The sequence below is a fragment of the Embiotoca jacksoni genome, unplaced genomic scaffold, assembly GCF_022577435.1.
Source record: "Embiotoca jacksoni isolate LCO1_2020_lvr unplaced genomic scaffold, fEmbJac1.0.p SCAF_62, whole genome shotgun sequence".
NCBI lineage: Eukaryota > Metazoa > Chordata > Actinopteri > Embiotocidae > Embiotoca > Embiotoca jacksoni.
The window spans coordinates 971,092-985,782 of NW_027185417.1; the positions used below are offsets into that span (position 1 = coordinate 971,092).

Here is a 14,691-nt window from a genome sequence, read left to right on the forward strand (position 1 = left end):
GATGCAAATATCGTTCTTCGTATGGCGGCTCAGGCAGGAGATCTGGTAAAATGGCAAGTTAAAGCTGGGGGGAGATGTGACCTAGTTTTTGAGAGATGCGTGGCTGAAAACAACCAAAACAACTACATGATTAATGCTGTTTCGCATGTCTGCCTTCAATTGCAAACTCGAGTCGGTTGACATGCGTTTTTAGCCGCAGAATTCGCCAACGGGGAACAACAAAGTTCGTTAAATGAAAGCCAAAAGAAAACAAGCATCAAGAAAAAGATAGGAGGACCAGAAGTCTGAATTCAAATTTGAAAGATGTGGAGCTTGTTTTACCCCATAAGGAGTGCCAAATGGGTGCTCGTCTGTCTGCCACCCGACGGCTGTCGCGTTTGTTTTATGTCGCCCCCCCACACACACACGCAACCCCCACCCCACCCCCCAACTACAGTCACTTCACGCGTCCCCCGGGCGATTTGGAGTCGCAACTGACCGTATTTGGACGAGAAGGGGAGGAAGCGAGCGGTGGGTCTGTCTCGATCTGTCAATCAAACAGACACGCCCCCCAAAAACACCGCTTTTTGAGAATTATTTTTCTAATTAATGACGGGATTATTTTCAGGTGGACCGCCAGAAAACTAATGCGGAGGAGCAACTTTAGCGAACATTAAAAAAAAAAAAAAAAAAAAAAAAAAAAAAATGACGAGTGGAAAAAAAAATGTATTGACTTCATATTCCATGAGACAAGTTTAATGGGAGTCTATGGAGCCGGTGGCCTTGTGGAGTCAACCCCTAGTGGCCCTCGATGGTATTGCAGCTTAAGGCACTCATTTTTCAGACCCGGAGGCTACGTCCACTTTTATATACAGTCTATGATTTTGACCTGCTAGCCTTCCTTTTGGGTTTAGACTGCCTTCTTGTGACTGAATGTGAGACTTTTTTATTTAAGCATTGATTTAGTACGGTTTATTTTCATCTTCCTTCTCCCTTAAGTATCTGCATTTGCTGCCTGCAGAGTTCAAGTTAATCTCGGTGCACTCCACCCGTCTTGTTCTGTGCAGCCAAAATAAACGCTGTGACTTGCGAACAAGAGTGGGTCTACAGAGTCTTATAATAACACGTCAATTTCTCAACTGGCTTCATATTAACGCCCACGCCATCGCTAAGAGGTTTCTGAGTCACTTAAAGTAACATCCACACATCAACAGATCCGTTTCTAAAAAGAAAAAAATGAAAACTCCACTCAGACTACTTGCAGTAATATTTCATCAATCTGTGATTGTTCAGTGTGTTCCAGGAGTAATTTTATTCTCAACCGTGATACTTCGCTTTTGCTTTTTTTTTTTTTTTTTCTGTCCATCGGTCTGTTTCATCTGCTTCTACTCGAGTAAGTGAATCTTTTCATAACACTCAGAAAAATGAGCATGAACATTTTGGATTTCATGAGAGACTTTGCTGTCGTTGAGAAAAAAAAAGTGGGAGCCACAACATGACTGGTGGATGGACCGCATGCTGGGTTTTTTTTTTGTTGTTGTTTTTTTTCCTCGGTTTCTTTGTTGAATGTCGGCGCAACACGAGGCTTCCACTCTTTGATTCTGAGGGACGGACATCAAACCTGACATTTAGCGCTGATGATCTGATTTTTTTTTTTTTTTGCTGAACCGTCAGTTATCAGTGGGAACGAGTGGAAAGACATGAGGTGAATTGTAATTGTGCATCTGGCATGTCGACGTCAACACCCGTGTCTGTTTGGGACTCCCTCAGTATTGCTTATTAGACTAATGGAAAGCATGCAAATGGTAGACTGTCAGACTTTTTTTTGTCGTCATACAAATACTGTGTTTGAATGGCACTGGTTGCAGTCATTTCCAGTGCATGTACACGCCTGGCTGTACACCCATTTCCATGTATTTTACGCTCATAATAACGGTAATCGTGTATTAGGCTCCTAGTAGGGTTGCATGATTCTGGATAAAATGAAAATCACAATCTCTTTGCTGAGAATTGAGAATTTCGCTTTTCAAAATAAGATTGTTTTGTGCCTTATTTACCTGATGCAGAAGATGACCCTCCAAAAAGTAGCATCTCAACTTGAATGTTTTCAGCTTAAATGCTGCAGCTTCATGAAGCCAATACCGAACATAAAAACATGTATTTTTCTTACTGCCGGTCGGTCGCTGCTGCTCTGCATCACACGGTGTAACGCCGCGTTGCTATTGGTCGAGGGAGAAAGCAGAAGCGCTTGTTTTGACAGAGCTTATGTCCCGAGTGAAAATGCGTCAGAATCTGCATTTAGAAACGAGATCGTACGGTGGCGTGACTCGAGATCGCCATTTATTTATTTTTTTTATCAAGGATGGGCATTTTAAGCAGGAATACTATTCAAAATTCACTGAGCTTTTATATTATTAATCGACTTGACTATATATTGACTGGAGCCCGATACCCACCTCTTCTTCTCCTGTTGTTTAATGGCGACTGGTAGACAGCTTTTAGGTACATTACCGCCCCCTTCTGACGGGAGTAACGAATTACAAACACGCGCCCGTAAAAACGGGAAATAAGGAAGAACAATAGTCGCATATACTGATTTTTTTTTTTTTTTTTTAATATATTTTAACGACTATTTAAATATTTGAAAATCATGTTCCATCTCTAATTTTAATGATTAATCGCGCGGCCCTAGCTCCGAGCACTTCCACAGCGCGGATGACTTTCAACTTAATGCTGTCCCTTAACCTCCTCCTCAATGTCGTTAATAAAAACCTGAGACGGATCTTTTTATTCGTAGATATTCTACCCCACCAGGTACAGTATCCAGCTGCCCTTTGATGTTCTGCCATGACACCATCACACATCACTGAGAGCGGAAACGTGGGTCACTTTACTCATACAAGGCGCGCGCACACACACACACACACACACACACACACACACACACACACACACACACACACACACACACACACACACTGGTGACGGTCAACTGGAAATAACACACGAAGACGACAAATGATACGTGAAAAAACAAAACAAACGCTCAAGGGGCGCCCAAACTTCCCTTCCACTGACCAAATGCACACCGTCTGATTACCGTTTACATTTTTTTCCAAGAAGTTGTCCGGCCGATGCCGTCAGTTTACGCGCCGAGCGCAAACGTTCGCGCTCCGCCGCACAAAATCTATGAAACATCCCCTTCAACGCTTTTAGAGCTCAGCACCGTTTGAATAAATCGAAACAAACTATGCCCGAAGTGCTTTGTGCAGATAATTACAATGTGTCATTTAATTATACTCGAGCGTTAGACGTCAACAACGAGTATTTATGATCAACAGCTGGACTTGATAACTTGCAGCAGAGGAAAAAGGAGGACAAACGACAAGAGCGATAAAGCGCGTTTCGATCGCGCGTTTTCTCGCAGCGATGCTGCGACGGCGTCTCGTGTTAAAAAAAAACAAATCCGTCCGTCGTCAGTTCTTAGAAATGGCAGTAAAAATCGATCAGAAAACCGTCACATGAAATCTTGTTATTTTTCATCTATTTATCGTTTTCTCCGCCCGTCGTCTATACTCATTTATTCATCGTCCATTAGTCCACGTGCTTTGCCGTCCTCCCTTTATCCTGTACTCTGTCCTTCGCCCATCACTCCGTCGCCTCATGTTCTGTACTTCTCCCTCCATTTATTCACCCGTCTATCCCTCCCTGCATCACTCCTCGCCTTCACAACCATCATTCCCTCCAATCATTTTTATCTCACTCTATCTGCCCACCTAAGCCGTCCAGGCTTCCTCATCCATCCTCATTTTCTCTGCCCTCTGAGAGGTGAGTGTAAACAATGTATTATTGTTTTTTTGGGTTTTTTTTTTCTTTGTTGTTTTTTTGGTTTTTTTTTTAAAGATGTGAGCACCTGGTGGGTGAGCGAGGGGAGCATTACTGACAGTTTAAAACAACGGCTGGAAGCTACGTTGGCTCGTTGTGTGCGAGTGTGTGTGTGTGTGTGTGTGTGTGTGTGTGTGTGTGTGTGTGTGTGTGTGTGTGTGTGTGTGTGTGAAAGTGTGTGTCTGCATGTGTTTGTTTGAACTTATCTCCCGGCTGGTATGTGTCGACATGCAGAGCTCTGCACCATCCATCCAGGCTGCTCATCCATTTACTGGGTTTGGCACATGGAGTGTTTGTGTGCGCGTGTGTGTGTGTTTGTGTTTGCGTGTGCGTGTGTGCATGAGAGAGAAACTGTAACACCAACTCTGAGCTGTTTGCATCTGGTTGCCATGGAGTTTCACAGCTGTTTCTACCAGACCCTAATGAGCTTCAGCAGCTGCTTGCTTAGTAGGACACACACACACACACACACACACACACACACACACACACACACGCTCACGAACACACAAACATGTGTACACGCGGTACACGTTTGTATCCGTGCACATTACCGCTCAACTATTTATACACGCTTAACCGCATTAGCACTTGTGATGTCCCGGGCCGTCCAAAAGAAAATGCTGAGTCCACAGAGTAGTGATACGGTGAGCCACCTACAACGTCTCCGCATCTTGATGTATGAACAGCTGCCTCAGAGCGATAACTCCAATCTTAACCTGCAACTTGTTAAAAAAAAAAAATAAAAAAGAAGAAAACACTCGAGAATGGTTTACGCTGCTTGTCAATAGCTGGAGGGAATTTTCCAATATCCCAGTGTTTGTTAGCAATATTCACTTCAACAAGTGCAGGCAATAAGGAGGAAACAATCACGGGCGAGTTATCAGGCCTGCGATGTTTTTACGTTATTTGGCTGCCGTTTTGAATTTCAGCATTTCGGCACATTTACAAACACTCTTCCGTAACTTTTCCAAAACTTACTTTCCTACTTACAATGACTGAGCAGTGTTAATTCAACAACAACAACAAAAATATATATATATATATTGATCAACTATTTTTGTTGACGTTATTGAGACTAAATGAAATAAAAAGCCAAGTATGAAATAGTTTGAGAAAAAAAAAAAAAACATAGCAAAGTGTATCAAAGAATAAAAACCAAACAATATTGTGACTGAAGAATGGACAAATAAACGAATTATTAATGTGTAAGTGTTCAACGATGTGCGCCATCTGTAGCCTCAAACTTCTTATTCAAATAATTGCCTCTGTTCCACCAAGATATCTCTGGTTCATAAGGGGACTTACCAACGCGACTGGTTGCATTGGTGTTAACAGGAAGTCTCCTGTACAACATTACTGTATGTACCAGGAAGACACCACAGGCCGCATGTCAACACATCACACAGTTGATCATCTTTATAGGCTTCCGGTTTACTTGAAACGGTGCAGCAGCTCTCGCCCCTCCAACACACTTTCAACCTCAGCGCACACACACACACACACACACACACACACACACACACACACACACACACACACACTTATCAATGCAGAAGTGAACAACAATGCTGCCGAAAGCGTTTTTACACCTGCTCAGACATCATCTTTTCTGGCAATCCCCGCTGACACCACTTCCTTCCTCCCATGGTGCACCGGGAGCAGCTCCTAATATCATTTCGCGTTCGAACTCTTAGAGGCTGCAAAACAAGGGCGTAGGTTTGATTCTGACATTAGTGGGGACATGATACGGTCCGCGGGGGGCCTCCTGGAAACTGACACCCTTTGCATGGACGTCATCTGAGACGGGGTGGGTTTTTTTTAACAGATATTTTAGTCAGCGCGCTCATGAGGGGAAGTTTATTTCTATCAATATGTTTCCGAGACAATAATTTCACATTCTTGACCGTGTAAACCAACAACAATACAGCTTAGCTCTGCACTTCATGACAGAACATCTAACCATTGTTCAGGTTAGGTAATCCGATCTACGATTGTCCTAGTGTGCAGTGCAATAAAGAAGGAAAACATCAGAAGACATTATCAGCATAAACACAGACTATAACTACTGGTATCTCCATATTATAGACTATGTGGCAACAAGATTGATATTAAAAAAAAAAAAAAAAACTGATGATCACAGAAAAAGATTCAAATGTAACAAGTCATTTCAATACTGAAAGTTTTCTATCCGAGTGCGTTATAATACCACGAGCCTGGAGGAAACCCCCACAGTGCAAAGTGTGTGTGTGTGTGTGTGTGTGTACATTCATTTTCCTGTTTCGATACAGTGTGACAAGCACCCTCCAACAAATGTGCGAGTGTGTCCTCTGCCCATGTTGCATCGTTTTGACAAGTGTCACACAATCCCCAGGGGGAGAGCAGGGGGAATTTCTCTAGAAGAAGGGGAGCTTTGCTTTTTGTCACAAGAGATGCAGCCCAGAGCTTTTCAAGAGAGAGTCCTCACTCCGACTGATGACTCAGTAACGCTGCAGCAACATAGTATTACAGTGCTTTTTTTTTTTGCTTTTTTTTTTTTAAAGTAAGCATCTTTTGCAGGGTGCATTTAAGCAAAAAGCTGGCGCTCTTAGTTTTTTTGTCCTCTGAGTTTTTGTTCTGCCCTAATAGTTAACCATGAGACCAAATATGTACTTTCTGTGTGTGTTTACTGTCATAATGACTTCCTGTTTATCTACAAAATGTTCAAAATCCCTCATCTCTATCCTGCATCTAAAATGGGAAATAAACAGTCATAGAAAAAAAAAAAAGAGAGGCATTCGACTGTGTCCTCCTTCCGCCGAGTGAAACCATCCAAGCCACTTCTAAGAAAAGTCAAAGTTGGAGTGAGAGACTTGCAAAGGCGCAAATAGAGACGGCTCATTTTTAGAAAAGAGCTACGCTGTCATTACTGGTCTGTAGTGTTTACCCTTTGCCACACCTCCCTTAGCCGAGGGTGAGCATCATCCCATAAACTTGTCCGCATTGTGAGCCACTGTTCAATTTTCTTCCCAGTTGGGATGCAGTGATGAAGATTTTTCACCACCTAAAAATATAAAGTTTTTTTTCTTTTTTCTTTCTTTCTTTCTTTCTTTTTTGTTGGTAGTTATAAAAAAAAAAAAAGCACTTAGTTTCAGTGATGTCTGGCATTTCTGCTAACTACAAAATATGTCATGTACTTCAGTGAAACCACTGTGTTAATGAACATAGTGGATCGATAAGTCACTGGAGGGAAAAATACAGAAATCCAGTTCATCAGCAAAGTTAAAAAAAAACAAAAACAAGTTTTGATTAAAAACTAATAAAACATCATCGCCTGGCGGGTATTTTCCAAAAATAAAGTATCTCAACACCAAATGCCACATGTAAATGTGACATTTAATATTGATAGTTGATTCTCTGATCTGTGTTTTCCAAATGTATCTGCTGCTTACATACAAACAATGACTGTTCATTCTTTTCGATTGGTCAAAAAAGTTAAATTGTCTTTCTCACTCCTTCCAAAATAATTTTTTTTTTTTAAATAACCAAAAAGACACGACCCACTCTTCTTTAAGCGCTGCTGCGCCTATAAACCTCCCCGGAGTGTCTGCTTTCTGTTTGTTTCCAGGCTGCTGCCCGCCGTCTTCACAGCAAAGACACAGAGCTGTACTTAAGTGGTTAGTCGCAGACACTTGGCAGGTGAGCAAAGGAAGTGACACTCCTGAAGCTGCAGCCGAAAACTGGTCGGACAGCTTGAAAGCGGGCAACGCGACTTCAAACGTGCGCAAGTGGCGTTCGTAAAAGACGGACGTCAGTTCACCGGGGTCGTGACCTTTGACCTCTACAACGTACAAGTTATTCCCATTGCCTCGGGACACTTCACACGCCGACAGCTGTTTCCGGCCGCCTCTCGCTGACATGCCGACGTGCAACCAGTTGTTGTTTGGAGGATCGAACACTTGTGATCCGGCTTACTGACAGTTTCTTTGTCACCTCATCAGCAAGCTGTCAAAAAGATGAAGAAATAGGAGCACTAGTACGATTAACACTCAATACACATGCAAGTGTTGGAGTTTGTTGGGTTGACTGACTAAAGGCTTCAGTGTGCTTCAAATGAACTAGGTTTGAAGTGTTTAAACATGCTCACACACTTCTGTGGCTGCAACTCAGCGCCTCTCCGATCTCCTTCTAAGACTTTTTTTTGTCTCCTGTATGTCTTTTCAGCCTCGAGACAATGACTCTTGAGAACAACGAAGGCACTCGCGGTGCTGCACTTTGTTGTACGGGGAAAAATGACAGAAATAACCGTCAAGAATTATAAAAAAAAAAAATTAAAAAAAAAGGAAAGCTTGAGAAAAGTCTTTAAAACAGGCCCAACTTTTACACCTGATCAAACAAAGATTGTTGGATTGTCTGTTTACAGAAAGTACAAAAATAGTCAGATACAAACCGTCTTTTCCAGAGTTCGACGACGCTGATTGACAACAGCCCGTCCATTTGAAGCAGACTGAGGTATTAAAGCCTGCATACCACGAGCAGCGCTACCATAACAGAACGTAAAAGACAACTAATGTTCTGTATAATGCGTTTCAAAACATGACTCGACCATATAAAGCTGATGAATTCAATGAAATAAATACTGTGAATTGACTTTTTTTTTTTATATCGGCGACAGGTTCATCAGATTATCCAATTGTAAATCAAAGTAAAATCGGAGTTTGATTTTATCATCATTCATCCACGCACACGCATACAGTTGATTGAAATGTCCGAGGTGCAAAAGCTGCCCACGGTCGAGGCATCGATGCAGAAAAAAACAATTAAGAAAGGTTCAAGTAGCCAAAAACTAGGAACCGAGAATAGCATGATCTGCCAACGTCGCTCCGGGAGCACCGAGACGAGTGGCGGCCCACTTTTTATCTTCCACGACTAAAGCTTTTCTGACATCAGCTCAGATGCACAACTCAGAACTTCAAAAACTCTGCACTGAAGCTTTGTCAGATGTCACACGACCTTTTTGTTTGCTCAACCTTTCCTGTCGCCCACTGCTCCCAAAACGGCGAGAGAAAAAAAAGAAATACAGCGAAACATCATCTTTTATGAAAAAGCTGGGTGCTCCGGAGCGAGGAGGCAGCGTTATGAAAGGGAACGTGGCCCCTGGCTCTTCAGCTGAGGCCCGGGTCAGAGAGAGCAGCGAGCTACAGTAGTAATTACTGAGAGACTGATTGCTGACAGGACCTTCCAACAGCCTGTGGTTAACTGGATGGAGCTGAGGGGGAGGAAGCTTCAAATGCACAAGCCTCACAGATGCTCCGCTGATGACTTGTACTTCAGGGTGGTTCAGGGGCATGCGTGCCGTTTTTCTTTGTTCATTCTCCTTTCAAAAAAAAAAAGTTGCAAAGAAAAACAAACCATTTCTGCCCTTCAGTCTGTTTTTGACATTTTTTTTGAAAGAAGGATGGAGAGAAATCGGAGCGGAGGTGAGAGGAAAATTACACTCTGAAACACAATTAACTCATTTAAATAAAAAAATTAAAAAAAGATCTTTGTCACTGAACATCCTTACAAGTTTAAAAATAGTCAACGGAGGCCGTTAAATCCACTCCTCCATTCAAAAATCTCCCCGTTAATTTCGACGAGCAGATATAATTTGTTCCAAATGGCAGATAGTTATTTTTGGAGTGAAACTCTTCAAGCAGCAAGAGTCGACTTCTCCTTAAACAGATTTGAACCTACTTCACTGGCAAGAGTGGGAGGAATGTGTGATTGTGGCAGGCAACAGCTTGCCACAACTGGTAGAGAGCACCATTTTCCAACTGGATTATGCCAGTTTCATCCTCAGGGTGGTCATTTGAAAGCCCTTGGAATCATTCATCATGACTATATGGATGTTCCAACCTGGTATTTTACCCAACCGGTTTTTGCCATCCGTGCAGCTGGTTGATGTAGCTGTGGTGACGGAGATGGCTGTATTTGAATTGGGCAGAAGTGTTTGTTTCACTGATGCATTGCTGCATGGGTTGGATCAGTGCTTTTACTCTTCAAACTAACTCAGCTTTGCCAATTGAGTGATTTGGTTTTTGTCTCTTCTAGTTGTGTTCATTTTTGAAGTGGAACAATCTAGGGCTGCATGATTTAGGATCAATTTGGAATCACTTTTTTTTTTTTTGCTTTCGAATTGAGATCACGATTCTCATAAGATTTTTTTTTTTTTTTTTTTTTACCAATATAAATGTTTATTGCTAAACTCTACGCCTAATATATGATGTAAGATATTCGAGTAAAATATTCCTAATAATACAAAGATTGAGATTAATCAAGGAAACTTTGTAAATTTCAGATAAATCGTATCAGTGAAAAGCTACCACCGAGTCTAATAAAACACCGATGACTCAAAATGTTCAAAAAACTACCGACTTCAGATCATTTGTTATCACTGATGAAGCTGACGGAGAAGATTACGGCATCTTTAAAAGAGCAGGCAAATCATTACAGTGTCAGTAGTTTTCCTCCAGCTTCCCTCGCAGTGGTGCGAGGTGATATATAATTCTCAGCGGGCGGGCAAAACTGGGCAGGATACGCGTTATGACACCTGCATATCAGCTCTGGTTAACAGAAAGGGAACCGTCCATTTTAAACATAATGAATCACTGAACATAAAAAACAATCCACTTCAGTCTCTTATCGCGATTCTATTACGATTAATTGTGCAGCCCCAGAATGACCCTTGTTTTTGTTTTTTTTTTGCATATGTTGAGGTATTCAGGATTTTGTGGTATCTTGTAAATCTTTAGTAAAAAAAAAAAACAGCTCTGCACATGAAACATCAGCAGTAGCAACTCTGACAACCAGGGTTTATCCTGAATCTTTCAGCTCTCAATCTGCACTTTTCTCTGATACAGTTCATTAAAAGAGAATCATAAAAAAAAAAAAATTTAAAAAAAGTGTGAAGTTATTTCAGAGTTCGGCGACACAAACAACAAGACAAAGTGTTGGAATCTGAACAATTTAAAACAGCAAAGCAACAACATCTGTCTTCCACGGACGATGCTGAGAAGGAGCACAACTGTGAGCTCGAAATGGTCGTACGGCGAGTGCGTTTTACTAAAACACATTTTTGTGTACTGTACGCGGCCGAGTCACTGAACCAAGCGGCTACGCAAACTTACCTCTGAGGGTTTCTTGTGCTGGTGGCGGACCCATGTGCTGCTGGTGCCCGTATTCTTAGACGACCTGGACCACGACGTTACTTGACCTGCAGCAAGAAAAAAGACAACAACTGTCAGTGTAATTAAGACGAGTAAATATCTTTTTTTATTTTTTTTTACTAAATACTCAATCAAGGGTTCTTTTGATGACCAGATGAGAAAATATCTATATTTTTCCTGTCGATAAATTCTGACCCTCCTTTTCAAGTCTTCCCTCACATGGAGCTGATCACCCGGCGGAACTTAATCTGTGTTTGATTTTGTCGAGAATGTTTAATGAGTGCGAATGTTAATTTAAAGTGGAGAAAATGAAGAACAGGTCTCTGGCTGCAGATCTGACTTCACTCACAGAGCGTGCGCTCAAATTCGCTCCAAAGAAACTTTATTGTCCCATTGGAAAAATTTGTTTTGCAGAGAGGGTTTACAAAACAAACGTAATAAAAACAAGAGCCGCCGCTATGAACCGGCGGGGAATCGGTTAGTTATTAGAGAGCAGAGAGCTGCTCGTCAAAAGTTCTTAAACGAGATGGGGTTTGAGGCTTTTGCAATTTACAACGGATGGGGGCGGTTTCAAATGCTGCAGAAAAGAAAGCAGCCAAGCAAAAACCTTCTCCGTGACTTTTCCGACGGCCCCGGGCGGCACTGCCACTCTGAGCCAGACCTTCGACGGAAGCAGACTGATGATGATCTATTAAGAGCTTTAATAAGTAATGACAGTATGAATAGCATCTTGTTAAGCTGTTAGTCCACTGCGGTCCTTTACAACCTCATTAATACGCAACTTAATTGCAATTAACCAGACACTGGAGCCAATATCCCACCCACCGCTTCAATCAGCAGCCCTGTGTGTGTTTGCCCGAACTCATGTACATTAACAAAGGCCACACTGATAAGGGGAGAGGGAAGGGGAGTGTGCGTGTGTGCGCGCGCGTGTGTGTGTGTGTGTGTGTGTGTGTGTGTGTGTGTGTGTGTGTGTGTGTGTGTGTGTGTGCGTGTGCGTAATTTCATTCATGCTGATTTTTTTTTTCAAAATTTTTAGAAAACTCGCAAAACCGCTTCAACAGGATATAGCCGAAAGCTCATTTTCATGTGTGCACCGTGAAGAAGGCTGTCATTAAAAATTGCATCAAATTGGCAATTAAATTACATCACACTGGCATAATGGGAAATACAAATTGGCCAATACTGTGTAATATAGCACATTGCGACCGTGACTTGAGCGAGCGCGCGAGCTGCCTCCCACTCAACATATTTCCCCCGCCGCCGCGTTAATTTCACCGTCTGAGCGGCAAGCGGCGCCGAGGGCAGGGCCGCTCGTCGGGGGCCCCGTCTCCGACACGGCCCGGACTTCCCCCCCCCCCCCGTCACCAAAAATCAGGCGCGCGTCCAATTCGCACGGTGAACGTGCAGCACGTCGCAAACGAAGCCGCCGACGCGCGGCGGGGGCCCGTGTCCACCCGCGACCATTTCCCGTCGCCGCGCATTTTTGCTTCCGCACCGGGGGGGCCGTGGTTCGGGTTCGTTTCCTCAAATCGCTTTCTTTCGGGACGGGCGGCTGGGATTCGATTCGTCCGGACGTCGCCGCGGACGATAGTTCGCGCAGCTGGTACGGGAAGTGGCAGCGAGAAACATTTATTTTGGCTTCCGACAGCGCGCGCATAGATTCTGCTCACTTTCTGAGTGCCGAAAGAAATCCGAGTGGATTCTCATTTCCAAACCGCCTCCGAATGCGTTTTTGGTTTCGGTTTGCAACAAAACAACAACAACAACAAAAAAAAATCGCTTTTCATTTGTTTGTTTTTTGCCGTCCAAACTTTCACATATAAATCTGGATACAATCTGGATATGAAAAAAAAAAAAAAAAGATTTGGGCTGACGGTCTGAAGACTGCTCAAGTCTTCATGTCAATCTTACCTCCCCCGAGGAGGGTCATGAATTTTTAGAGGACTACTTTTTCGTTCCCTCGAAATATATGGTGACGATTCTCTTGCAGTACGTCTCCCATTTCTTCCGGGACATACTGCACACGTCTATCTCCGCTTGACTGCTCCCAAAACAACATCCCCCTGCGGATCAACTCCCTGGATATCACTTCGAACTGGGGATTTGTGCGGGGGAATGATGGTATAGAAGGCTGCTCTGCCTTTGGCCACGACGACGTAATCCATGAAAGCAAAAACTTAAACCGATTCGTAGATCAAGAGGTCTCTGCAGCGGAAAGCGGCACGGCCGGGCGATTCATAGGGCGACCGATAATCTAATAAAAACCACACCAAAAAAAAAAAAAAAAGTAAGATAGTATCATTATGTGTACGTCATTTATATTTTTGAACATATATTAGGTACAACGCTGCCTGATCTCCGTGGGAGACGGTGAATTGGAGACGGCAGCGCTCGCCACCACCAACTATAAAAACAGAGCCTCATATAGGAGCACTGAAGACGTTGAACAAACACCGACTAAGTTACTTGTTTTTCTTATTATGAGTCACAGATCTGTACATAGAACTGTGTGCGTGCGTGCGTGTGTGTGTGCGTGTGTGTGTGTGTGTGTGTTGCTCATCTACAAGTCTCTACCCGTGTGTGTGGTAGAAATAAAAATATAGAGAGCGACTGTGCACGACTGCTGGACATTTTTGAAGTTTACTCATTCATCAGGATTCCGCTATTGTGCGCGTGTGCGTTACAACCACACGTCCCACATCAGCCAGCTGCACAGCTCCATCGCTGCAGCCAGATAACCGAGCGGGCCGCAGCGCAGTCGGAGGTTACCGTCGCGGCCGCGTGTTAATTAAAAGCCGCGCTTGGTGCGCAGCGGCCAAAATTATCATGGGCATCCTTCAATTAGAAACCTGATAACTTCCAGTGAACAGATGCAGCTGGAGCCCACACTGCACCGGACGGGGGAGGGAGCAGGGGAGGGAGGGGGGGGGAGCTCACGGGCTTAAGAGTGTTTATAAAGCAGACGGTGTGGCCTTCAGCCGCAGGGTGGCCCGGTCAGGTCTGAGAAACAGCCTGTTAAACCTGCTGTAAAATACATTACACATGCAGACCCGTGACCACATAACAGTTAAACCTGTCAGAGGTCACGTCAGCCTGGGGGCGTAAACAGCGAGGTTTCAAGTTGGAATGACTACGTCACCCAGATTTGATTTGTCCAGGTCTAAATTTCACATTAAATGTGTTCAATTAATGAAAAGAGTTTGTTCTGTTCTCCTCATTGCAGCTAAAGTCAGACAATTTAATTTTACCTTAATAAAAAAAATACAATTTTTTTTTTTTTTTTAAAAAACCTCTCCCTTAACTTTGACTTTTTGAACACAAAAAGAGAAGATCACCTTTACTCTATCGTCCGCTCTGTTCCTGGAGTGCATTCTTTTGACTGTAAAGGGAAATTAGGTTTCAAGAAAGGAAGAAAATCCCAGGTGAAACCGTTTTATTCTGAAATATCCCCAAAAAAATTGGATACTTTTATTATTTCAGGCATCTGGCTGGGGAACGTACTGTGTCGGTTTCTCATGTTGCATTATATTATACTGCATTATACGGTGTTGTTGAAATGAATTCAGCCAAGTGTACAAATTCAGCAGGGTTTGACAACACAAAATCAAAAGTGCGGTGCCTTCCTGTACTCCAGAGT

The 14,691-nt window shown here is 43.1% G+C and overlaps 1 protein-coding gene across 1 annotated transcript in view; it reads right to left on the bottom strand.

The window, feature by feature from the left end:
* jade2 (jade family PHD finger 2) overlaps positions 1–14,691 on the bottom strand; it is a 171,852-nt gene that overhangs the window by 131,911 nt on the left and 25,250 nt on the right. The window contains 1 exon segment of the mRNA XM_069174872.1: positions 11,013–11,098. Within this exon segment, the coding sequence (XP_069030973.1) occupies positions 11,013–11,098 (86 nt within the window).